Source organism: Dendrobates tinctorius, unplaced genomic scaffold (genome assembly GCF_039654945.1).
Source record: "Dendrobates tinctorius isolate UK_male_01 unplaced genomic scaffold, ASM3965494v1 ptg000241l, whole genome shotgun sequence".
Taxonomy (NCBI): Eukaryota; Metazoa; Chordata; class Amphibia; order Anura; family Dendrobatidae; genus Dendrobates; species Dendrobates tinctorius.
Window position 1 is genome coordinate 19,759,889 of NW_027361908.1, and position 26,579 is coordinate 19,786,467.

A 26,579-nucleotide genomic window follows, 5' to 3' on the forward strand; every position below is an offset into this window, starting at 1 on the left:
AGTCTGAAGTCTTTTGCAGACTCTAACAGATTTTCCTCCAGGATTGCTGTGTATTTAGCTCCATCCATCTACCCATTAACTCTGACCAGCTTCCCTGTTCCTGCTGATGAAAAGAATCTCTACAGCGTGATGCTGCCACCACCATGTTTGATGGATGATGGAGATGGTGTTTTTAGGACGATGTTCAGTGTTAGTTTTCTGCCATACATAGCATTTTGCATTTAGCCCTAAAAGTCTCATCTAATCAGAGTACTTTCTTCGACATGTCATGTAAGCGGCCAGCTGGTATCTGGCAGAAAACTAACACTGCACATCACCCTGAAAACACCATCCCCACCATACTTTAGGGGAACAATAACCAGAGGAGACATTAATATTGACCTTTTTGTTATAGACGTCATAAGCATCATCTTTGTTTATGCTCACTCTATTATAATGTAAGATGATCGCTATATGAGACCAGGTCAGGTACTACTATAGGTATTCCTATAGCAATTATACGACTAAGTGGAATCTGTTTCTTTTAATGAAACACCTATTAGACCGATTGAACACATGAGGCAAATCTATGCTTATCATTTTTATTAGACAAGCTATAAAGTGACTGTGGGTAATTTCATCACATCTTGACAAATTAAATTGCACACATCTTTCATGTTAGCGGAGAATATCTTGTCGATTCTGAGGAAATATCTTCAAGTCTGCGATCATTTAGGATGATCATCCATTATCTACAAAGATATCCAAATACAGCTCTGGCAAAAATTAAGACACCACTTTCAAATTATCAGTTTGTCTGATTTTTCTCTTTATAAGTATATTTATGAGTAAAATGTAAATTGTTCTTTAATTCTATAAACTTCTGACAACATGTCTCCGAATTTCCAAGCACTAAATTTTGTATTTTCTGAAAAGGAGAAATGGTTAAAATAAAAAAAAAATGCAGTGCTTTCAGTCCTCAAATAATGCAAGGAAAACAAGTTCATAATTATTGAGAAACATAATACTAATGTTTTAACTCAGGAAGAGTTCAGAAATCAATATTTTGTGGAATAACTATGATTTTTAATCACAGCTTTCATGTATCTTGGCATGCTTTCCACCAGTGTTTCACACTGCTTCTGGTGCAAAAATGTAAGCAGTTCTTCTTTGTTTGATGGCTTGTGACTATCCATCATCCTCTTGATTACATTCCAGAGGTTTTCATTGGGATCCATGTCTGGAAAATGGGCTGCCCATGACAAGGTTTTGATGCGGTGGTCTCTTAATTTTTGCCAGACCTGTATGAGAGATGCCAGTACATAAGGAATATTCAATTTGTTGAGACTAACTTAGCTGTGAATCGAATTTCCCATTGAAAGCCACGCAATTTAGTCAATTTGAATATTGTCAGATCCGCTGATCACTAGGGACCACCTTCTAGGTACACTTGCACACAGTATTTTTGCAGGGAGTTTATTCCAAACATCTTGGATAAATAAACTTAGATGACTATCTGTGGATGTAGGCTTCTGAAAATACTTCTCTTCAGGTAATCCCAGACAGATTCGATAATGATGAAATCAAAGCTCTCTGGGGGCCATATCTTCACTTTAAGGAATCCTTGTTGGTCTTTACTCTGAAAATAGTTTTTAATTACGTTGGCTATATGTTTGGGTTCATAGTCCTGCTGTAGAAGAAATTTGTGGTCACAATCACCTTCCCGATTGTATTTCAAGATGCATAAATATCTGCCTGCATTTCTCAGCATTGAGGACACCACTAATCCTGACCAAATCCCCCAATCCTTTAGCTGAAATGCAACCCCAAAATTGCAAGAAACCTTCACCATGCTTCACTGTTGGCCAAACTACTCTCCAGCCCTTCAGTGAACAAACTGCCTTATCTTACAGCTAAACTCTTCAAACTTTGACTTAAAATTCCACATTTTCTACAGCCCAGTTCCTATATAATTATGCATAGTTACATCACTTGGCCTTGTTTCCATATCAAATGTATGGTTTATGGCCAAAATTATTCCATAAAGACCACTTATAGCCAGGCTTCCTGTAGATGGGTAGCTGGATCCCGTTAGTTGCTACCAGTTACGCGTTGATGACATCGCTGAACTTTTTCCAATTTGGAAGGGAAGTAAGCATGATGTGTCTTCCATCTGCTGCAGTAAGTTTCCATGGCCAACCACTGCATCTACGGTCCTCTATGTTGTCCATTTCTTGGTGCTTCTTCAAAAGAGTTTGAAACCCCAGTCTGCTTTGAAGTCATTGCCTCGCAGAGACCTTGTTGATGTAGTATAACTGCTTTGTATCTGCTGTCCTCAGTCTTAAAACGATGTATCACCTATATGACTTATGAAACTATCTTCCACAACCTCACCTTTGTAGCAGAGTTTGGCTGTTGTTCACTCATTTATTTTTTTTTAAATTTGTTTTTATTGAAAATACTATAATACAACATTATCACAAATGTACAACACAGGTCAAAGTAACATAAATGTGTAATTATACAACCATTGCAGTATAAACAAAGAGCTTTGGTCTTAACCCTCTCCCACCCAGGGCCCTCCCCCAACCTTTATTTGACTGGTTCAACTGTGACTCGCTAACTGTGTCGCTTCCCAAGCCTGCCAATCCCTGGTGAACTTCTGTAGGGCGTTATTTTTGTGGGCTAGCATTTTTTCAAAAATAAACGTATTAACTGCTTGATCTATGGCCTCTTTCTTAGGAATGACATCTTTTTTCCACTGTTTAGCTAATAGGAGTCTTGTCGTTAACACAATATGAGCCGTTACCACTCTAGAGCACGGGGGGAGTGCATGTATGTTTAAGAGGAGGAGCGCCATCTCGGGAGACGGCTGGACGATCTGTCCCACTACAAGTGAAATAAGTCTAAAGGCGTGATCCCACAAAGAAGTTATAAGTGGACAATCCCAAAATATATGATATAAGGACCCCACCTGATTACAGTTTCGCCAACATAGGTGTGAGGTGTTGGGAAACATGGAATGGAGCTTTACGGGAGTAAACTACCAGCGGAGTATCAGCTTCAAGTGTGATTCAAAGTGGGACGCACATCTAAACGTCCGTCCTGCCAGTTTAATTGCTCTCAACCAGTCCTTGTCAGGTATGGCTTTACCAAGGTCTTTTTCCCAAGATATGAAGGGTATAGATTTTACAAATCTGCTCTTATGTCCCAAGGAATCATAAAGGGGTCTCAAGCCCATATCTAAGGATGAGGAAGATGAGGGTCCTAATAATATCACTATTAACCCTATATGGGAAGTTTAGATATTTCTTTAAAATGTATTGTACCGGAGATTTGAGAAATGGTCATTAAAGGTCAAGCCAAACCTGTTTTTCAACTGGGCAAAAGGTAAAAGAGTGCGATCTTCAACTATATCGCTTAATACCATGATCCCGCCTATCTTCCAATGGTACAGGTCAAGGTCCTCTGATAACACCTCCAGAAGTTCTAAAGGTGCCTCGAGAGGCAATGCAGGGATGTGTGTCTGAGTGGAGTGAACCTGAAGCCAATTAGACAGGGAGTGCTTAGTCAGTGGAAGAAGGGCCCCCAGGTTTCGTGGGTCAACCAGAGCTGCACATAGCACCGCCCTGAGATCGTGTAAGGGTGCAAAATGTGCCTCTAATTGGGACCACCTACTTGGGGGGTCACGATTCCACCAGTTTTTCAACCGGCTGAGTTGAGTTGCTATATAGTAATCGTTCACATTAGGGAGTCCCACCCCCCCACTGGCTTTGCGCGTTGCAACAAATGTCTCGACAACCGAGGCTGCTTTCCTCCCCAGATGAAGGCGTTCAGAAGCTTATGAGAACGTTGAAAAAACACCTTCAGAGGTGATATCGGCACCGTGTGAAATAAATATAACATTTTGGGCAGTAATAACATCTTAAACAGTGCAATACGACCCACCCAGGAGACTTCAAATTTCTGGAGTCTGCTCATCACATTCTCAATATCTGCTAGTAGGGGGAGGTAATTGGCTTTGTACAAATTAGTGGAGGATGATGTTACCAACGTTCCCAGGTATGAAATTTCCTCCATCTGCCAGTCCATCCTCATAGTGGCCTTAAGGCGTTTCAACTGCGGTAATGGTATGTTAAGGGGTAGAATTTGAGATTTATTCTCATTAATTTTGTAGTAAGATAGGAGGCCAAATTTTTCCATAATCTCTAGAGCTGCCGGCAAAGACTCCAGGGGGCGTGCTAACGTCAATATCACATCATCAGCATACAACGAGATGCAATGAGATTGTTTCCCCACCTCTATGCCCCAGATATCTGGACTTTGTCTGATTGCTTGGGCAAGTGGTTCTAAAGCTAAAATGAACACTAGGAGGGAGCGAGGACACCCCTGCCTAGTGCCATTTGTAATGGGGAATGTCTCTGACATGGTATCATTCACAAAAACCCTGGCTGACGGAGCAGAATACAGAGCTTTAATAGCAGTCAGCACCCGACCCCCAAACCCCATACGCTCCAGAACCGAGAAGACAACCATCTCACTCGGTCGATTGCCTTCTCGACATCTAAGGCCACTACCACAGCTGGTGTTCCCCTTCTATTTATTACATCTATCAAATCAATTACTTTCCTGGTGTTGTCAGCTGCAGTCCGCCCTTGCACAAAACCGGCCTGGTCTGGGTTAATAAGGGAAGGAATGATAGGCACCAATCTCAGAGCAATACACTTAGCATAAATTTTGACATCAGTGTTTAACAATGAAATCGGGCGGAAGTTTTGGGGCTCCTCCGGTGGCTTTCCCTGTTTTGGGAGTGTGATCACAGTAGCTGTCAGCATTTCTTTTGGGAAGCTCCCTTCATTTGCTGCTAATTATAGGGTTTTGCATAAGTGTGGGACTAAGGTCTCCTGGCAAGCTTTATAGTACAAGTTTGTAAGACCGTCCGGGCCTGGGGCCTTCGCCTCTGGGAGAGAGTTAATCACTTTGGTCAATTCAGTCTCCGTCAAAGGTGCGTTTAAGATTTCTATCTGGTCTGGTGCAAGAGTTGGGAGATTAATGCTTGACAAAAACAGATTTGTATCAGGGGCTGTTGGGCCATGGAGGTCTGCTCTTGGATCTAAGTTATACAAAGAAGCATAGTAATCCTTAAATTTATTGGCGATTTCCCGAGGAGTGTATATCTTAGAATCGGGAGATAAGTTCCTCAAAAAGGGGATCTTAGTTTTAGAAGTTTTAATTTTCACTCTGGATGCTAGCAGTTTACCCGCTTTATTATTTTGGGAGTAGTAATGGGCTTTGATGATCATAATATTTTTTTCATAATTGTGTAAGAGTAATTCCCGCAATTCCAGTCGGAGATCACGTAATTTACACATTTGGGCAGAGGATGGGGCTCTTTTTTATTCATGTATTCCAGTGAACTGAACTATGCTGAAAGCGTTTTTCTGTTTGTTTTTTAAGAATATAAGAATATGGCCTATTTTAATAAAGTGGCCCCTGATAAACGCTTTATGGGCATTCCATACATGGAAGTAATTAGTGACCGAGTCCGCATTGAGCTCAAAGTATTCTTTAAGAGCTACTTTTGTTTGTGCCACTAAATGGGGGGTTTTTAGAATAAAGGGGTTCATCTTCCACAGGGAGTAAAGGGGGCACTCAGATAGTTTCCGAATAGACATCTTTATGGGGGCATGATCCGACCAAGTTATTATACCTATTTCTGATGAGTTGACAATATTAAGGAGAGACCTGCTAACCAAGAATAGGTCTATCCGGGAGTAGGAGTGATGTACCTGTGAAAAGTAGGTATAGTCCTTCTCACATGCATAAAGAACCCTCCATATGTCATATAGGTCCTCCCGAAAGGCTAAGGGGAGGAGAACAGGCGGCCCCCTGGAGCTTTGGGTGTAAGAGTCCAGAGAATTATCCAAAACACAATTAAAATCCCCACATATGATTACGTGGCCCTGTTTAACTTTATTGATTCTAGTTAATAATTTTTTGATAAATCTAGTCTGCGCTTGGTTTGGAGCATAAATGACGGCTATAGTATATAAAACATTATTTATGGTGCCCACTTGTATGAGGTATCGACCTGCAGGGTCAAGTTCTAGATAAGTCGAGGAGAAAGCAACAGATCCCTTGATAGTTAACATCACCCCTCTCTTTTTTTTTTTTTCGAGAAATTAGATTGGACCACATATGGAAAGCGCAGATGAGACAGTCTGTGGGAGTCTTTCTCCAATATGTGCGTCTCCTGGGCACAAAACACCTCACATTTTGCTGCGACCGCCTCTTTCCACATACAAGATCTTTTATGATGGCTGTTTAGGCCTCTAACATTAAGTTAGCAGATTGTAATAACCATATTGTAAACATACAGATGCTAGTATGACTAATGGGTTGCCCATTACACCTGTCAGAATTCCCTGCAAAGCGGGAAAATGCTGGACCCGAATAAACCACAGGTATGCAAAAGGATAGAAAAAAAACAAAAAACAAACACAATGCAAACTAATAAAATCAGAAGTAAAGTCATGAAACAGACCGAGGACTGCACCTCGGTCCACAAAACGTGGGAGTAGGAAATCCGCGGGAGGGTATATCACTGTCCGCACCAACCAGTCAGGATAACACCCTTGTTAAAAGATAGTAAAATATAGATAATGATTATATCTTCAGTGCCAGTTTCTTTTTGGGAGGACTTTCTGCCATGTCTCCTCTGCCCTTACAGGCGGCTCTCTTTGTTTCTGAGGTTGTTCCTGCACTTGTATATCCCAGGTACGAAGCAAATCTCTTCCTCTTTCATATGGAGAGACAGTATGCCACGATCTTTTTTGTTAGTGAGCAATTTCTTGGGGTACCCACACCTGTACACCACCTGAGATTCTCTGAGGGCTGCAGTGATGGGATTCATTAGTCTGCGGAAGCACAGTGTCTCTGCCGAGAGATCAACATAAATTTTCATTTGGTGGAAAGGTGAAGGTAGAGGTCCTTTCTTTCTGGAATAAGACAGAAGTTCCTCTTTAATATGATAGCAATTAATGCGTGCAACAATATCCCTCGGAACAGTGTCTGGCAAGTGGCTTGGGCGAGATACTATGTGCGCTCAATCAATGATTAGTTCATATGGTGAACAGGAGGGGACCACCGCTTGGATTAAATCTTGCACATAACCCCTCAGCTCAGAGGGTGTGGTGGTTTCTGGTACACCCCTTAATTTCAGGTTGTTCCTGCGGTTACGATCCTCCAAGTCCACAAGTTTATTATATATGGCTTCTATGTCTTCTGCCATGTCATTGTGAGAGTCAATAAGGTTGTTATGGGAAGATGCAGGTTCTCCCTTTTTGTCCTCCACATGGGACACTCACTCCACCACCTCCTGAATGTGAGATGTAACTGGTTTTAACATTAAAGACAAGTCCTTTAGCATTGCGGTGTTAAAAGCCATAAGCATATCTTTAATTAAAGTTCCTGAAGCAGGGAGATCTGTTGTAGGAAGTTGCTGTAATACTGCAAGAGATTTACAATTGTCCCCTCCAGATTCCCCTTTCTCTGCAACATCTCTCTTGTTATTCTGGGAGTGCAGGGGAGGTGTGCATTGCTGCATATCCATCCCTCGGTCTGCTGGAACTACATTTCCCTCGTGTCCCTCCGCAAGTGGGGAAAATCTAGATCCTGGTGATGGACCCGGACCCCGGAGATAAGGTGAGGTGGGTGTTGCCTCATCCTGCACCGCAGCGGTGGTCTTTGCTGGGCTCAGGGGCAGTGGAGAGGGGGACTCTCCCGAGGAGCAGGAGACTCTGCTTACTGAGGGGCCATTTTGCCTGGTATCCCTGTTGAAGAAAATCTCCAATTTGCTTTGGTTTTTGAGATTTCTCTTACCCCTTGTCATTTTGCCAGTGATCAGTGAGGATTCGGGCAGCCGGGTGGGTTGATTAATATGCAGGAAAGGCGCTGAGATTGTCGCTTTGCAGGGTCTCCGGGAAGGAGCATTCAGCTCATGCAACTGGCATCCTAGGCATCCAGGCCACGCCCCCTCACCCACTTTTAAGCTTCCTACACTGTTGTTTCTGTTTGTTAGTAACAGTGTTTTAAACTACAAATGAAGATGATGATCCTTATCACCTGTTTGGTGAAATAAGTTATTCATACACCAGATCATAAACTTTGCAATTCCCTGACTTTCGCCTGTCCCTGGAATAATTTGTGCTGTTTGAAAGCAAAGGGGAGGTCACACCAAATATTAACTATAAATATAAAAATTAACTATTAACACTTGGTTTTGAAAGCTTTCTTACTTTGCAGCATTATGTCATTATTTCCTCATCTGCGTAAAAGACTTTGAACACGTGTGTGTGTATTTACACAGTCATGAACGAAACAAAATACACCTTTAATTTTATTGTTTTCTGCGTCAGGACATTATTTTATTATGTTCTGATCCATAGCTGTGTACTTTTGTTTTTCTCATGATCTCTCATAGACTGTATGCATATTTACAGCATGTATCAATTTGCATTCTTCAGCAATTAGGATAGATTCTGTTTGTAATAAGAAATCCAATTTACATGATGTTAGAATATAGTTAATTTGACAAAAGTATCCCCTAGAGAATCAGTGGTGTAATTGAAAGCCTCTCAAGTATAGGATCACTTCCTCTTTTGCAATCACTTTGTTAGGGTTGTAAGCGATCGGTTTACAGACATTTAGACAGATTGCCTTTATGTAAACAGAAATTAGGGCGCACCATGAATTTATGGGCATGACCACTGAAGAGGTAAACGTCAATGAAGATTAGTGGTAATTGCAAAACTCTACCCTAACTGCATTGCTAAATTGGATGAAAATGAAAGAAATATGTTGTGTTTTTATAAACTTTCCTGGCTACCACAAATGTCTGTCTTGGGATTTCCTGCATTATTCATGTAAGAAAAGTCCCTTTTCTTTACTTTTGTGATTTCGGATATCCTACTTTCACACTGGCTATTTCTGTATTTTGTTTTATGGAGGAGTACAATTGTACAGTTATTAGATGAATTGGGGGAAATTGCCATAGTAATATTTGCTTTCAGAAGACATTTTCTGCACTCCATGGCTATTGTTCAGTATGTAACATGCACATTGGAGCCAGTGTAATGGTAAGCTGGTTAGCAGGTTATGTTAGTGAATGCCTATATATAGCCGGATTGCGTAAAGGCTCGCCTAAATAACATTACGGTATTAACCCGACCAAAAAATGTTTAGTCATTGAGTAGTTCAGAGAAAATTTCCATTTATACACACACACTCACTCTCACACACACACTCTCACACACACACTCTCACACTCACACACACACTCACTCTCACACACACACATTCTCATACACTCACTCACAAACACACACATTCTCACACACTCACACACACACTCTCTCACACACACTCTCTCACACACACTCTCTCACACACACTCATTCTCACACACACTCATTCTCACACACACACACTCACTCTCACACACATTCTCACATACAGACTCACACACTCACATTCTCACACTCATTCTCTCACACTCATTCTCTCACACTCATTCTCTCACACACATTCTCACACACACACATTCTCACACACACACTCTCACACTCTCACACACACTCACTCTCACACACACACTCTCACACACTCTCACACACACTCACTCTCACACACACACATTCTCCCACACTCACTCTCACACACATTCTCACACACACTAACACACACACACTCTCACACATTCACTCTCACACACACACTCACTCTCACACACTCTCTCTCACACACACACACTCTCACACACTCACTCACAAACACACACACATTCTCACACACACATTCTCACACACTCTCACACACACACTCTCACACACACACTCTCACACACACACTCTCACACACACACTCTCACACACACACTCTCACACACACACTCTCACACACACACTCTCACACACACTCTCACACATTCTCACACTCATTCTCACACACACATTCTCACACACACATTCTCACACACACATTCTCACACACACATTCTCACACACATTCTCACACATTCTCCCACACTCACTCTCACACACATTCTCACACACACTAACACACACTCTCACACATTCACTCTCACACACTCTCTCACACTCTCTCACACACTCTCTCACACACTCTCTCACACACTCTCTCACACACTCTCACACACTCACTCTCACATACTCACACACTCACTCACACACACACACACATTCTCACACACACACTCACATGCACACTCACTCACTCTCACACACTCGATCACTCACTCTCTCTCACACACACACACACACACTCTCACACACACTCACTCTCACACACACTCACTCTCACACACACTCACTCTCACACACTCACTCTCACACACACACTCTCACACACTCACTCTCACACACTCACTCACACACACACTCTCACACATACTCACACTCATTCTCACACACACATTCTCACACACACATTCTCACACACACACATTCTCCCACACTCACTCTCACACACATTCTCACACATTCTCCCACACTCACTCTCACACACATTCTCACACACACTAACACACACTCTCACACATTCACTCTCACACATTCACTCTCACACATTCACTCTCACACTCTCTCACACACTCTCTCACACACTCTCTCACACACTCTCTCACACACTCTCTCACACACTCTCACACACACTCTCACACACACTCTCACACACTTACTCTCACATACTCACACACTCACTCACACACACACACATTCTCACACACACACTCACACGCACACTCACTCACTCACACACTCGATCACTCACTCTCTCTCACACACACACACACACACTCTCACACACACACTCTCACACACACTCACTCTCACACACTCACTCTCACACACTCACTCTCACACACACACTCTCACACACACACTCTCACACACACACTCTCACACACACACTCTCACACACTCACACACACTCACACACACATTCTCACACACACACATTCTCACACACACACATTCTCACACACACACATTCTCACACACATTCTCACACACTCACTCTCACACACACATTCTCACACACACACATTCTCACTCACATTCTCACACATACACACATTCTCACACACACACATTCTCACACACACATTCTCACACACACACATTCTCACGCACACACATTCTCACGCACACACATTCTCACGCACACTCACACGCACACTCACACGCACACTCACTCACACACTCGAGATCACACACACTCACATTCTCACACACTCACATTCTCACACACACACTCACACGCACACTCTCGCACGCACACTCTCGCACGCACACATTCTCACTCACATTCTCACACATACACACATTCTCACACACACACATTCTCACGCACACTCACACGCACACTCACACGCACACTCACTCTCACACACTCGAGATCACACACACACACATTCTCACACACACACATTCTCACACACATTCTCACACACTCACTCTCACACACATTCTCACACACACACATTCTCACTCACATTCTCACACATACACACATTCTCACACACACACATTCTCACACACACACATTCTCACACACACATTCTCACACACACACATTCTCACGCACACACATTCTCACGCACACTCACACGCACACTCACACGCACACTCACTCTCACACACTCGAGATCACACACACTCACATTCTCACACACTCACATTCTCACACACACACTCACACGCACACTCTCGCACGCACACTCTCGCACGCACACTCTCGCACGCACACTCTCGCACGCACACTCTCGCACGCACACTCTCGCACGCACACTCTCGCACGCACACTCTCGCACGCACACTCTCGCACGCACACTCTCGCACGCACACTCTCGCACGCACACTCTCATACGCGCACTCACACACGCACTCACACACGCACTCTCACACGCACTCTCACACACGCACTCTCACTCACGCACTCTCACTCACGCACACTCACTCACGCACACTCACTCACGCACACTCACTCACGCACACTCACTCACGCACACACACTCTGTCACAGACACTCTGTCACAGACACTCTGTCACAGACACTCTGTCACAGACACTCTGTCACAGACACTCTGTCACAGACACTCTGTCACAGACACTCTGTCACAGACACTCTGTCACAGACACTCTGTCACACACACTCTGTCACACACACTCTGTCACACACACTCTCTCATACACTCGCACACAGGCACACACCCTACGCTTATATTACCCATAGATGGGTTTAAGCCCAGATACCTAGAATGTAAGGTAACAATGCTAACTGCTGTGCCACCATTTCTTCTTAGTTTGGTGCCCTGAAACTGCATACATTAGAGAAGTCATCCTCATCAATGACGTACTTGATAGAACAAGAAGAAAGTTGACATAAATATAGACTTTTAACAGGGTGTTAACTAAGATGTTCAGTAAGATGCAATTTATTAGCTTTGAGCACTTCTAAAGAGCATTTTAAAAAATGAATTAGTCCTCGCGTTTCAGGCTCTTTTTAGACTGTAGCCAATACATGTTGGCAAATTGCTTTCATTGCTTTTTTTGCTTTGGGCAGTGTTGTTGCACTCCAAATGAATATAAAAGTTCAGTTAAATATATTTATGCCTCATGATGTTACTAGCCTCCTAGTGAACTCCCATGGCTGCTGTAAGTTTCAGATCAAATTAAAGATGGGAATTTCAGAGACTTAGCTAGCTCTTTGAACATTTTATTGTAGGACAATGGCTTCAGGCCATGATGAGATATAAATTAGTTCATTTACTGTAAAGCAACGTAAATTGCATGTAAATATTGCTCTGTGAAAGACTGCTGTTTACTTTGATGTGTGTAATCTAGTTTTAGTAAGTAATTGCTAGTAGACACCATCATTCTTAAAAGGGAAAGTCACGGGAATCGTAAATAAAGCGATTTCTAATATACCGTACAGTATTTTGACTGAAACTTTAAAGGACACTTTAAAGCGATTTTTTTGTTATATTTGGAGTATACTATGGCAGATAAGTTTGAATAAAATACTGTACTTGTATCTATATTGAACTACTATGATTGGTGTTTTTTGTTTGTAAGAAATGGCTCTTACTAAAGAATTACAAATTGATCTCAAATATTGCGTACGGATTAATATTGACGAGAGTCCGTCATAAGGTTTTTCTTACCCAATTTGATAGAATAATGTAAGGTCAGAGACCCTGATTCCAGTGATGTGTCACTCATTGTGCTGCTTGCTGTCATTTTGATAAAATCACTTTATCTGCTGCGATGTGCCATTTTTCGGAATGCTAAGCTCTGTATTAGCCCACCCCAATCAGTGACTGGAAGTTTTCTGCCCTTGCACTGTGTAGCTGCCATTTAGTGGTTGGGGCGGGGTTATACAGAGCTCATGAATATGGAGGACTACATGACAGCAGGTTTACTAGTCATCTAATGATACTCTCCTGATGGTAAAACAATGGTTTTATCAAAACTACAGTAAGCAGCCCAGTAAGTGACACATCGCTGGAATCAGAGTATCTGTCAGTACTTTATGCTGCTCTGCAATTAGGTAGCAAAAACCTAGTGACAAATTCCCTTTAAGACTTGGTCTATAAAGCTATTTTGGCCAATAGCACAAGTGTCAAGGGCAGAAATCACTTAATGCCACTGCTACATCGTAGAGTAATGCAGGTGAACGAGGTCTCATTGTGACTCCTATGTTACCCCCACCAGCAAGTCACAAGAATTCACCTGTTGTTGACTTTTTGCAACTTGCTTGTCTCGGTATCCTAGGGGTCCAAATGAAATCCAATTCTCCAGCATTTCCTTCTGGAGAAAAATAAAAATGTGGTCCTTAAACAATAGGAAACATTGCAGTTTGTGTAAGTGATGGCAATTCCTGCTTTTTACAGTGAGTGTACGTGTATGTTGCCAATGAGCTCTGGCCTCACATCATATTACTAGGTATAGATGCAAATGGCTTTGGCTTAATTTTTAGACTTCTATTTAGAGTCCCAAATATCTTGTATACTGTGACTGTTAGGACATGTTGGGAGATGTAATTTTACAACAGCTGGAAGAGCCACAAGATACAGGTCACTGCTGGACAGCACAATTAAGGAAGGAGGCTAAACTAGAGTACTACAAAGAAATGGATTTATTCTTTCATCAGTGGACTTATCTGCTTTTATCTTTGCAATAATCCTGCCAAAAAAATTGCTGAGTGCACAGATTTTTTTTTTTATAAGTGGAGAATAGCTTTTAAAAGCTTTTCTACAGCAGTACTTATCATTAACCTGTAACAGTTACTCAGTTGGTTTTTGCATCAGGATCCACTTTTTTAGCTTTTTCACCCTGGTCACATACTTGACTGTGTCAACGAAGATTTCTATACCTTATAAATACCAATGAGATCGAGCTCTGCAGGCACCTTGGTTACAGATTTAGAAATCCTATCCTTTGTGAAGCAACAATTCTTAAAAATATTCTTTTTGCCATCTTGTCACCATATGAATGTTTTTTTGGTTGCTTCAATTAACGATATTGATCATATCATACAACAGCGGGCTTAGAAGAATCATTAAAGCATTTTTATTTATCAATTACATAGAGATTTGTTAACTGTTCTGTTAATATGGATGTAATGACTACTTTTTATTATGAACATCTTGTGCAAAATGGGCAGTTGATATTTAATACACTGTTTAATAATTGATCGTTTTGATAATGAAAAAAGGGTTTAATAATTAAAATTTTAAGCTAAAAACTAAGTCATGCTTAGCCTCTACAGAGCAATCATCTGTCTCATAGCCATATCATGTCCAATAAACCATTACAGCACAGTGTACTATGTTACAGACATCCTCAAGATTTTCAAGTAGGCATGCTGCTTTTGTAAGCAATATGTATTGAATATAAAAAAAAGTATTAAATGTATGACCAATTAACAAAAATTTCAAGATCCGGTTACATTAGTTTAACTATACTAAATGACAGGGGTCATTGATAGAGTCCTAAAAGATTAGGGGCCCAAGCCTGAAAGAGCATGTCTCCCCCATACAAAACCAGCTCCATTTAAAAGAGGGTCTATAGATATATAAATAGAGTATACCAAGTTGCTAACCTAAAACCCACTATAAAAAGACCAATATTACACTATAAAAGGCCAAAATAATATGGCTACACATTGTCCTCTACCATTACAGCTACACAGCAAATGCATATTATAACCAATAACACCACATAAAAGGGATAAATACCACCACACCATGACCAGACCACATATTACCACCACATAGTAACCGAATACTACCACATACAAGGGACAAATACCGCCACACCATGACCAGACCACATATTACCACCACATAGTGACCGAAAACTACCACATACAAGGGACAAATACTGCCACACCATTTCCAGACCACATATTACCACATAGTGACTGAACACTGCAATACTGTTCATTAATAAAAACCCCAACTATAATATTAATAATCTTTAAAGATTATTATTATTATAGTGACTGAACACTGCAATACTGTTCATTAATAAAAACCACAACTCTGATATTACCATCAGTGCCATTTACGCAAGAGCTCTGTGTATAGTGTCTCCCATCCTGTTCCCCATATGTCCCTCTTCCTGGTCCCCATGTATCCCATTTTGGCCCTCATATGTCCCCCTATTTTGGTCTTTGTTCCCCATCCTGGACCCCATATGTCCGCCATCCTGGTCCTCATATTTCATATGTTGGCCCTCATATTTCCCCCATTCTGGGCCCATATGTCCGCTATCTTGGTCCTCATATGTGCTCCATCCTGGTCCCCATGTATCCCATTTTGGCCCTCATGTCCCCCATTTTGGTCTTCATTTGTGCCCCATCCTGGACCCCATTTGTCAGTGGTCAATGGCAGCGAAGGTCCTGTTTACAGATCAATCAGCAGCCGATTTAAACTGCAATTTTTTTTATATAAAACTAGTGTTCCTTGGATCGCTCATTCACATTAATCGTGCAGTGTAAATGTATTTTTTAGACTAGTGTTAACTGTCTGCTGTATGGTTGTGATACTAGTACCACTTTTTCCCAATGCTGTGCTCTCACTAGTGCACTTGACCTACGAAGGGCAGGGGAGGCAAATGCAAAGACTAACAATTAGAGAACACTGCTGCACAGTATACTGTAGCTATCTGGGGAGAAAGGTGCTGACAAAAGATTTTCTTTTTGGACAGATAAAAATGAGTTTTCTAGTGGAAAATCGCTATATGAAACTTTCCCTCTTTGCATCCAGTTTTTTAAACCTGTAAATATTTCTGGCAGCACTTTTAAAGCGTTTTAGAGGGGGGGTATTTCCTAAAGAGTTTTTTGCAACCTTCAGAATGGACAGGTCATAGTTTGCAGCAGATTCCATCAGGAGCTATGTCAAAAAAGTTACATGCACTTTCTTTTCTTGCACTTGGCATTTTATAGAACATAACGCTCAAAAGACTGAATGTATGAATGAATTGTTTCTTAAAAGGGAACCGGTCCGGTCCCCAAACACAATCTACAGATGTGGGGTTAATCTGCAGGTTAATAGCATTCTGAAGCCTTGTGGCCGCTGCACTGAAAGCCTGGCAGCGTGAGGAAATGAACTTTCAGTCAGTGCCGGGTTGTGGTTACAGCCACCACTCACTATGTACTGAGCAATGACTGAAGCCTTTATTACTGAACTCCAGAAGCTGCTGGGAAGAATAAACTTCATTTCCTCCCGGTAGCTGAACCTTTGGTGCAGCGACTTTGCGTCTTTAGAATGCTGTTAACCTGCAGATTAACCCCATATCTGCAGGTTAATAGTGTTTGAGGTTCTGACAGGTTACATTTAAGCAATTTTTTTATGCATTTTTCTGAGCGGACCAACTCCAAAATAATCTTTGTGCACATAGCCTTACAGGTGACCTTATAACATCTATAAATATATATGAAGGAAATATGATTCAGGCATAAATATGGAAAGGATTCATTACAGTTAGAGCAGTCAATCTGTGAAATAATAATAATAAATAATAAATTTTATCTTTATAGCGCCGATATATTCCGCAGCACTTTACATTTCAGAGGGGATTTGTACAGACAATAGACATTACAGCATAACAATAATCACATACAGTAGATTATAACAAATACCAAGAGGAAAGAGGGCCCTGCTCGCAAGCTTACAGTCTATGAGGAAAGAGGTAGACACGAAAGGTTGGTGGTAACAGTTGCCCTGATTGTATGGACCAGCCATAATGTTAAGTGTGTGACAGTACAGACACAGAGGGCTAATGGATGCATAAAGCATGTGGGAACATGATGCGGGAAATCTGGTTATGGTAAAACTTTTGGCTGTGCCACACAGGGATAGATTAGGTTAATGTGTTGAGGCGATAGGCCAGTCTGAATAAATGCGTTTTTAGGGCACGCTTAACTTTGTTGGGATTGGGGACTAGTCGTATTGACCTGGGAAGTGCATTCCAAAGAATTGGCGCGGCACGTGTAAAGTCTTGGAGACGGGAGTGGGAGGTTCTGACTATTAAGGATGCTAACCTCAGGTCATCAGCAGAACGGAGGGCGCGGGTAGGGTGGTATACTGAAACAAGGGAGGAGATGTAGGGTGGTGCTGAGCCATGGAGGGCTTTGTGGGTGAGGGTAATAAGTTTATACTGAATTCTGGAGTGGATGGGTAGCCAGTGTAATGACTGGCACAAGGTAGAGGCATCGGTGTAACGATTGGTGAGGAATATGATCCTGGCTGCAGCATTCAAGACAGATTGGAGAGGGGAGAGTTTGGTAAGAGGGAGACCGATTAGAAGAGAGTTACAATAGTCGAGACGAGAATGAATAAGAGAAACAGTAAGAGTTTTTGCAGAGTCAAAAGTAAGAAAAGGTCGAATTCTAGGAATGTTTTTGAGGTGCAGATGACAAGAGCGAGCCAGTGATTGAATGTGGGGGGCAAAGGAAAGCTCGGAATCAAGTATGACCCCAAGACAGCGGGCCTGTTGCTGGGGAGTAATAGTGGAACCACACACAGAAATAGCAATGTCGGGTATAGGTACATTAGTAGAGGGAGGAAACACCTGGCCTACTTCGAGATGTAGTAATTGCAAATGCTGTATTATCAATAAAAATGCTAATGTAAATACTAGTCTATTAGCGGAAATAAAGCAGAAATTAAAACAATATAAAAAGTTGAATTTGATATGTGTTCAATTATCATGAAACTTTGAGTATAACTTGTACTGTTGGCCATAAGCACAATGATAACTTGTTTTGTTGGGGCACTTTTGTCTAATTTTAATTCTGTAATTCCAGTATCCTGCTGCTTTGATGAATTTGGGTGCCATTCTTCATCTCAATGGTAAATTAGAAGAAGCAGAAGCCAACTACCTCCGAGCGCTTCAGTTCAAGCCGGATGATGGCATCACTCAGTCTAACCTTCGGAAATTGTGGAACATCATGGAGAAACAAGGTCTAAAGACGTCAAAAACGTGACAAAGAAGACTAGGGACATTTGACCAAATGTTAGTTTCTAATACTGGATGTGAAAGCAACAGATGAGCTACAACTGGGCATTCTGTCTGGGAACCATAGGCGATGTTAGGAGAAATTTTTGCTTTTGGCAAAGTAGTTGTATTAAAAAAAAAAAATGATGTTGGAGGATGTGAAATCCGTAAAGAGACTAGAAAATGCTTGCATTAGCCCGGATTACAAAAAGCACTTAAAGTGAGGTCTGTCTTCATGCAACCGGTGCATAATTCTTAAAGGTACTGTCACACTTAGTGATGCACCAGCGATCCCGACCAGAGATATGACGCGGTCAGGATCGCTGGTGCATCGCTAAGTGGTCGCTAGTGAGCTGCCACACAGGCAGATCTCACCAGCGACATCGCTGGGGACGGGGGTCACTACTTACCGGTCACACTAGGCGATCCTGACGTCCTCCCGCCCGGCTCCACGCTCGTCGCTTGTCTCTCCACAGAAATCGCCACAAGAAGCTGACGACGAGAAACGGTCCAGGACGTTCTTGCGCGATCAGCGATAACCAGCGGGTGAGCGGGTCGTAGGTAAGTATCACACACAGCGATATCGCTAGCAATATCGCTATAACGTCACAAGTTATAGCGATATTGCTAGCGATATCGCTAAGTGTGACAGTACCTTTTGTAGGCCAAAATCGATAGTAGTCTATAAAGTTATAATGCAAGGTATAACAATATAAGTAATCTTCAATACTAAAATACAGTAATTATTTACATTGATTCCTTTACAGAGCTAATTCACTAATTTTATTAAATGTGTAATTATTTTCTGCCAAACTAAACTGTTTTCAGTTGGGTTGCTGATGTGATCTGATGCGTTATTTTTTTTTTTACATGCTTGTATGATTGAGCTTGAGCAGTGATAAATTGCTTCTAACAAAAGCAATGCAACACAATTCCTTATCAGGATATCTTAATATTCTGTCTCTGGCTTAGTTACATTAGTATGGGTCCGTTTGTTTTTACAAAGTAAAATCAAAGGGTGACACAAACCATGCCCTGCGCCTGCTGGAAGTTTAATATGTGGTCGTGAGTGAAGGTGATGAAGGACCTGATTTTTTTTTTTTTTTTTCCCTCTCTCTCTGGGCGTGTGTGTTTTAAAATCCACAAGATTCTCCTTTATTTTAAGGCAAATAAAATATTTATTTTGTGAAAATGAAAAAGATGGATTACCACAATATTGTCTTCTATTGATTTCTATATAATGTTAGAGCCAGTAATTACGTTACACAAGTGTAGTATAGAATTCCTGAAACTTATAAAAATCTTCTATGTGTGGCATGGGAGCGAGGCGATTGCCTTCCTGATATAACCACTGTTCTGTATTAGCTCCAGTGCAGCCTTTCAGTTTATTGTGGTGATTTCCCATAAACCACATATATACTGACCATGCTAAATTAGAACAGCAGGCCTCATTTATCCAATAACTGGACTTGATAACTATAGCCACTATTCAAGGCTAGGGTATGTGCACATGTAGTTTTTTGGTTGTGCAGATTTTGTAGTAAAGTCCTGTGGTTTATCTGCGGATTAGCCTGCGGTTTTGCCTTGCGGTTTCACACCTCATAATGGATAAGGTGTGAAACCGCAGCGGTTCTGCACAAAAGAATTGACATGCTGCGGATTTTAAACCGCAGCAAACCCGCACGGAAAAATCCGCAGCATGAGCACAGCGTTTTTCAGTTTACCATTGAAAACAATGGTACTGTACAACGCACCTAAATCTGCTGCGGACCCGCAGGGCCAAAACCGCTGCAGATCCGCACCGTGTGCACATACCCTTAGGGTAAAAATAAATTACCCTGAGACGGGTTGCACTGTGTGCATGCATTGGATGAACAATAACCCTGTTCCATTTCTTGTAATATGCAGATGTAACAAACTGTAACTTAACATCAAACCTATTGTATACCATGATGAAGCGTACGTTTCCTTGACTTTTTGACATGTCAAATTAAAGTTTGCTACATCCTGCATGTAACATGTTAAATGTAAAGGTAACGTTTGCTACATCTGTGTAAGGAATTAACAATCCACCTGATTAAAGGAACAGTCCAGGCAATACAGGTACATTTTGACAGCTTTGTAGATAGCCTGGTTCTCATTTTGCATCCTACTCCCCCTTAGGCAATAGGCTTATTACTTAGAAGTTTTTTTGTAAGCGACCCTTTAACCATATAAAATCGTAATGACCTTAGCAATTTCATGTGTATTTAAAGGGCAAATAATTTTCTACAGCTCTGTTGTACTAAATAGATTATCATATTTACTGTATATGATGATATACTAAATGATATTATCCTTATTTTAGGAGACAGTCTTCCCCAATCTGGACACAAAGAAATTTTGAAGTTCCATACTTTTTTTTTTTTTTTTTTTTTTTACTATGGGCCTAAAAACTAATAGGAAGGTAGTAACTAAAGAGGCAACTACCCAGGGCCGGTACAGATCGGTCACTGACCGCTCTTGCCGTCGATTCAGCTGCTCCACTTCAACAGACCTGCTCTTCTTCTAGGCTGCTTTATCAATGTGGCATGACTGTCAATGTCATGCTGACTTAGTCGTCTCCCAGCAGTTTTGCAGCTGGGAGCTGTCTGCCAATCAGTTTTACACCCCATAAACGGAGAAGAGCGGATTAGAAGCCACTCTACAGCCATCTGGACACAACACAGGAAAATGACAATAAGTGGAAGCAAGGTAACATTTCAACTGTACCCGGGTCTTTGTCAAACCTCACTGCAAAACAAATATATAAAGAATTAATGTAGAGGTCAGTGAGAAGCAATATTTTACCCATAGGCACCCACTGGATTACCTTTATTGTACTTATACTATATCCCTTTCCCACAGCCCCAGTGTGGACTTCACTCAATACACTTGAATATATCTGTTCTACTCCTAAGTTCAGTATTTTCAACCTATTCTACCCAATACTCTCCAGCATGTTCATGCCACTCGCCTGCCCTTATGGATGCTGTGTATACTTTTATATCACAGTCCCGGCTCTCTATGTGATCCCACCATTGCCTAAGTAGTTTTTGGAATGTCAATTGGCTGCTATAATGCATCATATTTATTTCATATACTATGAAGGGACAATTATTACGAACAGATTATTTAAGCTTGTTTTATTATCATGTGTAAATATGTACTGCACATTAATTCTTTATGTATTCGTTTTGCAGTGAGGTTTGAGAAAGACCCGGGTAGGGTTGAAATGTTACCTTGCTTCCACTTATTACTGTTTTCCTGTTGTGATCTTTTCTGTACATGTAATAAACAGACACTTTTTTTTGCTATATTGCTAACATTGTATGTCCTTGATAAATGTTACTCCAGTGTTACTTTTATTTTGCAACAAAAAAGTTTTAGTCCTGATGTTACACATAAGTCTGTATACTCAAGGCCAAATAGCCACAGATATGCAGTGTAGAGTCTTCAAAAATGTATAGTATAGCACATGTGAATGGGTTTTTTTAAACTCTTTGTTTGGTAGATAAACTCTTCACAATAGAGATCAACAGTCAGAACACTATATTTAGGTAACAGTTTTTGTCCTGTTTGGAAAACCTCTGAAAACTTTGACACATTGTTTCCTTCACTGAAATTTAAAGGGGTTAGTAGAATTGACACATCACTTTTCCTTTGTATTGTTGAGTGTCCAAGCACTCCAGAGAACAGCGGTCTAATTTGAATGGTGTGACGGGCAACCAGTTCACTGCCACAACATTCAAAGTATATCGTACTGATGGATAACCTTGTGCTATACTCAGTCCCATAGACCTTGACTGGAGTAGGAGAGCGCATGGTCAACCATCATGCAACCATAAGTTTTGGTCCTGAGAAAGCCGCTTTAAGGTTACATTCCCACCATGAGTTTTTGGTGAGTTTTTTACGCTGTGTATTTCGAAAAAAGGCTAGTAACCTGTTTTTCTTAATGGGTGCAGAAAATCTGCAACATCAAAATCTCATCTTGTGAATATAGCCTAAAGGCCCCGTCACACTAAGTGATCTCACTAGCGAGATCGCTGATTTTGTGACACATCAGCGATCTCGCCAGCGAGATCGCTGTGTGTGACGGGGATCAGCGACCAGCCCCCCTGCCGGTTATCGCTGATCGTGCTCGAGCGACCTGGGCCGTTTTTCGATCACTGGTCTCCCGCTGCCCAGTGGGCATCGCTGCGTGTGGCAGCGAGGGATCAGCAACGATGGTTGCTAATGTAAACGTCGGGTATTCAGGAGCCGCGGCTCCTGGATACCTGCTGGTTTCCAAGGTAAACGTCGGGTATCCAGCAGTCGCGCAGCTCCTAGATACCCGATGTTTACCTTGGAAACCAGCGTGTACGCCGGTTTCCAAGGTAAACAGCGGGTATCCAGGAGTCGCGCGGCTCCTGGATACCCGACGTTTACATTAGAAACCAGCGTCCAGCGTCGCTGGTCCTGATCGCTAGGGCAGTCTATGTGACAGCTCACCAGCGATCAGCCTAACGATGTCCCAGCGATCCCATCATGTCGGATCGTTGGTGGGATCGCTGGGACATCGTTTAGTGCGACGGGGCCTTAACAATATGGTTGCAGGTCTCACCCACTCCTTTCAATAATAAGCAAAAAATGTAACAAATAGAATAGTTCACATACCGGTAAGTAAAGAGTTTTCACTTAACTTTATAGTTTACAAAATGTGTTTTATATTCACATACTTCACATTTTTGTTTAAAAGAGTAATTTTTACATTAAGATTTAAGCAAAAATTTTTCTATGGCTTTATGAAAACTCATCTGTTTTCATACAGTGTCCATGTACATATAATATAAATTTATTTATACATTTACGGAGAGACTTATGCTGTACAGCTCTTTTTTGTTCAGTCTTTCCATTCCTGTGGTGCAAGATTGAGTTTGCTGTGCTCCCATATGTTGATATTTGCTCTTTAGGCTTCTGTTTTATTTTTTTTCTCTGCTTGCAGACAGTACAATAAACCGTTCCAAACAAGACAAAATATGCCAAGCAACCTGCCAGCTGCATCATTGACATTTATATTTACTGTTTGTTTTTTACCGTCTGTTACTTTCTTCAATGTATCAATTATTATCTTTGAAAGGAAATGGTTAATGCACGCCATGCAGCTCTATTAATTTCACCCGGTTTTAGAATTGTAAATGATCCCTTCTGGTTATTAATGTATATAGCACATCATATTTATCACTGTGTGATATTTAAAGCCAGTACTTTTTAGAGATTTATTTTTCTTAAACTTTTACGGAAAAGTCAAATATTTTCTTCTAGACGTTATTTCATTTAGCGAGAAATATTACGACAGGCTTAAGATTTTTTTTTTTTTTTAAAAAGTTTCTACCTTAACGTATGCGGCTGTTTCTTTCAAACATTTGCACTAATGAAAACACGATTTGTCTCTGCAAGTAGCCTAAATCCAGCACTTAAAGGTTATATAACACAGGTTTGCTATGATATTATTTTTCCTAATTAAGCCTAATACCGGAGTTATTATGTGTTAACAGGGTTGTAGAATTTATTAACAGGGTCTTCTTATCCAATCAACAGTTAAAATGCAGTTTGGGCATTTTGTTTCTAAATTCTGTAAAAAAAAAAAAAAAAAAAAAAAAAAAAAGGAAAAACTGCAGTGTAATATGTTTTACCTAAGAATGTGAATTTCTCGTATTATTTACTGTTCCAACTGGATGTTAATTTTGAGGAATTGTAACAAATGTTCACTTTTTCAGTTGATCATTTTTCTTCCTATGAAAGAGTTATATGAAAACCACTGCAACCACATTTTGGGCTACTATATATATATATATTGGAATACATCTTACAAAATTACTTAACATTGCTTTACATTTGGTTCTGTTTTACATATATTTGAACTATATGAAGAGAACCTGTCACCTTTTTGTTGTGTGTGGATTTTGAAACCTATTTGACAGCATTTAGAGAAAAGTAAAAAGGCTATATTTGCATTTTGTATTATTTGCATCCCAAATCCCATCCCTCCCCTTCTTTAAATTGGTGGTCTCTAATATGGGCTCAGTTATTCACCCTGACTTCTGAAGCTAGCAAAATGCAAGCAGATAGACATGATTATACAAGCCACCCTTTCAGATATATGGATGGCCACATGATGCAGGTCCTCCATAGCAAAAGCATTTTTTTTCACCTGCTGTTTGATCTGGTGTTTCGAGCAGTGGTCCCTTTTATGCGTCCCATACATTCTAATCTTGTCAACCATAAGGTTTGCCCATAAAGATTTTTAATAATTATTTGCATTTTTTCAATACATTAAAAATGACGAGACACATTTCATATCTCCAGCAGGCCGTGAAAAATGTTGTATATAGTACAATTAATCTACTGTCAATAATTGATTATTCTGAAATATAGGTGACAGGTTCACTTTAATGTCAATTGGAAACTAAGTATTCAGTGTGTTCATATTTTCTAGACCAACTCATTAAGGCAAAAAAGGAAACTTTTCAATTAAACCTATTGTACACAAATTCGGTGAAATGTTTTTATTTTGATCTTATTCTGAAATTTAGGGGTAATCTAATTTTGAATGGTTACTTTTGTTTAAAAAAAAAAAACTTTGCATAAATCCATATCAAGATTAAGTATATGAAACCTATCAGAGAACTGTGCTTTCTTTTTCTTTTTGAATGAGCCACTTAAACACTATGCCTTCTCATTTAGTCATTCACAAAACATGGAGGCTATGAGTCAATCTTAATTAACTTTGGTGGTCATGCACTCAATATTTAATAATTATCCTTAAAAGCCTACTCTAGCTAGTGGACTGCAATTTAGGCATGAGAATCGTTAGCCGATAGGATAGTGATATCTCATGTAGGAATCTAAAAGAATCATTAAACAGCAATACTACATCAAAAAAATAATAAAAACACATCTAAAATCAACCCTGCTCAAGATAAGAGGTATGATTTCTCATTGAGAGAATAGATTAAAGCTGCCTATTTAAGTCTATGGCATGGGGAAGAGGAGCACAAAAAGAGAGACACACACATTCTGACTTCTTTTCCCATTGTAGTTTAGCGGGGTTGGTGCAGTGCGACAGATAGGCAAGGACCACAGAAAGTTCAACATAAACAGTGTCTTTATTCTCAAACTCACATAACGAGAGTGATGTCCTCCGGATCATAGCCAGGTTTCTACAAAATACAGTCCGTGTTCAAAAGCCAATGTCACCGCCATGTCTCAAAGCGGTACATCAGCAGCTTTGAAGTCCCTGGCTCTGTTTTTAGCTCCACACAGGCCTGGGTTGCACAGAGCCTCCTGCTCTTCAGCTTGCAAACTCCAAGCTGACACACTCAAGGCCAAACTGAGAGATTTAAATGGATTCATTGCCATATAGCCACTTCCAAAACCTAGAGTGGAGAGAGGGATTTGCCCCACTACCAAACCTGCAAATACCTCTAAAAACAAAAGCTCTTGACGGGTTTTCCTAAAAATCTGACTGGGTCAACTACTTGGACCCAATCCACACTTCATTTTATTTTGCCCTGTGATTCACAGGTGTTCTGCTGTAAGAACAAGACTCTCCAGTTGGTTTGATATGACTCTGTCTGCATCTTGAAGGAACACATATTGACCCCTGCATATGATCCACCTCACTGCCTCGCTTATTCAATAAAAGCCCTTGAAGGGTTTGCATACAAATCTCACTGGGTCATCTACTCGGACCCAATCCACACTTTCTTTTAATATGCCTAGTAATTCACAGGTGGTCTGCGGTAAACACAAGGCGTTCTAGCGGGTTTAATATGACTCCATCCTCATCCTGGGGGACACATTTCGACCTTCGCACATGATCACCGTCAATGCCTCACACCATGTAAATGTTTGCCTAACCCCAGAACTGCGTTGACAACTATATCTATAGTACTGTTGTATATTGTTCTCCTTGCTGCTACGTTTGAAGAGTTTCTACACAGAGGAGAGTAGGAA

At 40.9% G+C, this 26,579-nt stretch overlaps 1 protein-coding gene across 3 annotated transcripts in view; it reads left to right on the forward strand.

Moving 5' to 3' along the window:
• TMTC2 (transmembrane O-mannosyltransferase targeting cadherins 2) overlaps positions 1–25,114 on the forward strand; it is a 454,418-nt gene extending 429,304 nt beyond the window's left edge. For 2 of the 3 annotated variants that reach the window (XM_073556991.1, XM_073556989.1), the window contains exon 12: positions 18,373–19,777. In XM_073556991.1, coding sequence (XP_073413092.1) covers positions 18,373–18,552 — 180 coding nt within the window. In that variant the 3' untranslated portion in view covers positions 18,553–19,777. Of the gene's footprint in view, positions 1–18,372; positions 19,778–20,910 lie in introns of those variants that run through there. The other variant, XM_073556990.1, reaches the window with a different exon arrangement.
• The last annotated feature ends 1,465 nt before the right edge of the window (positions 25,115–26,579 follow it).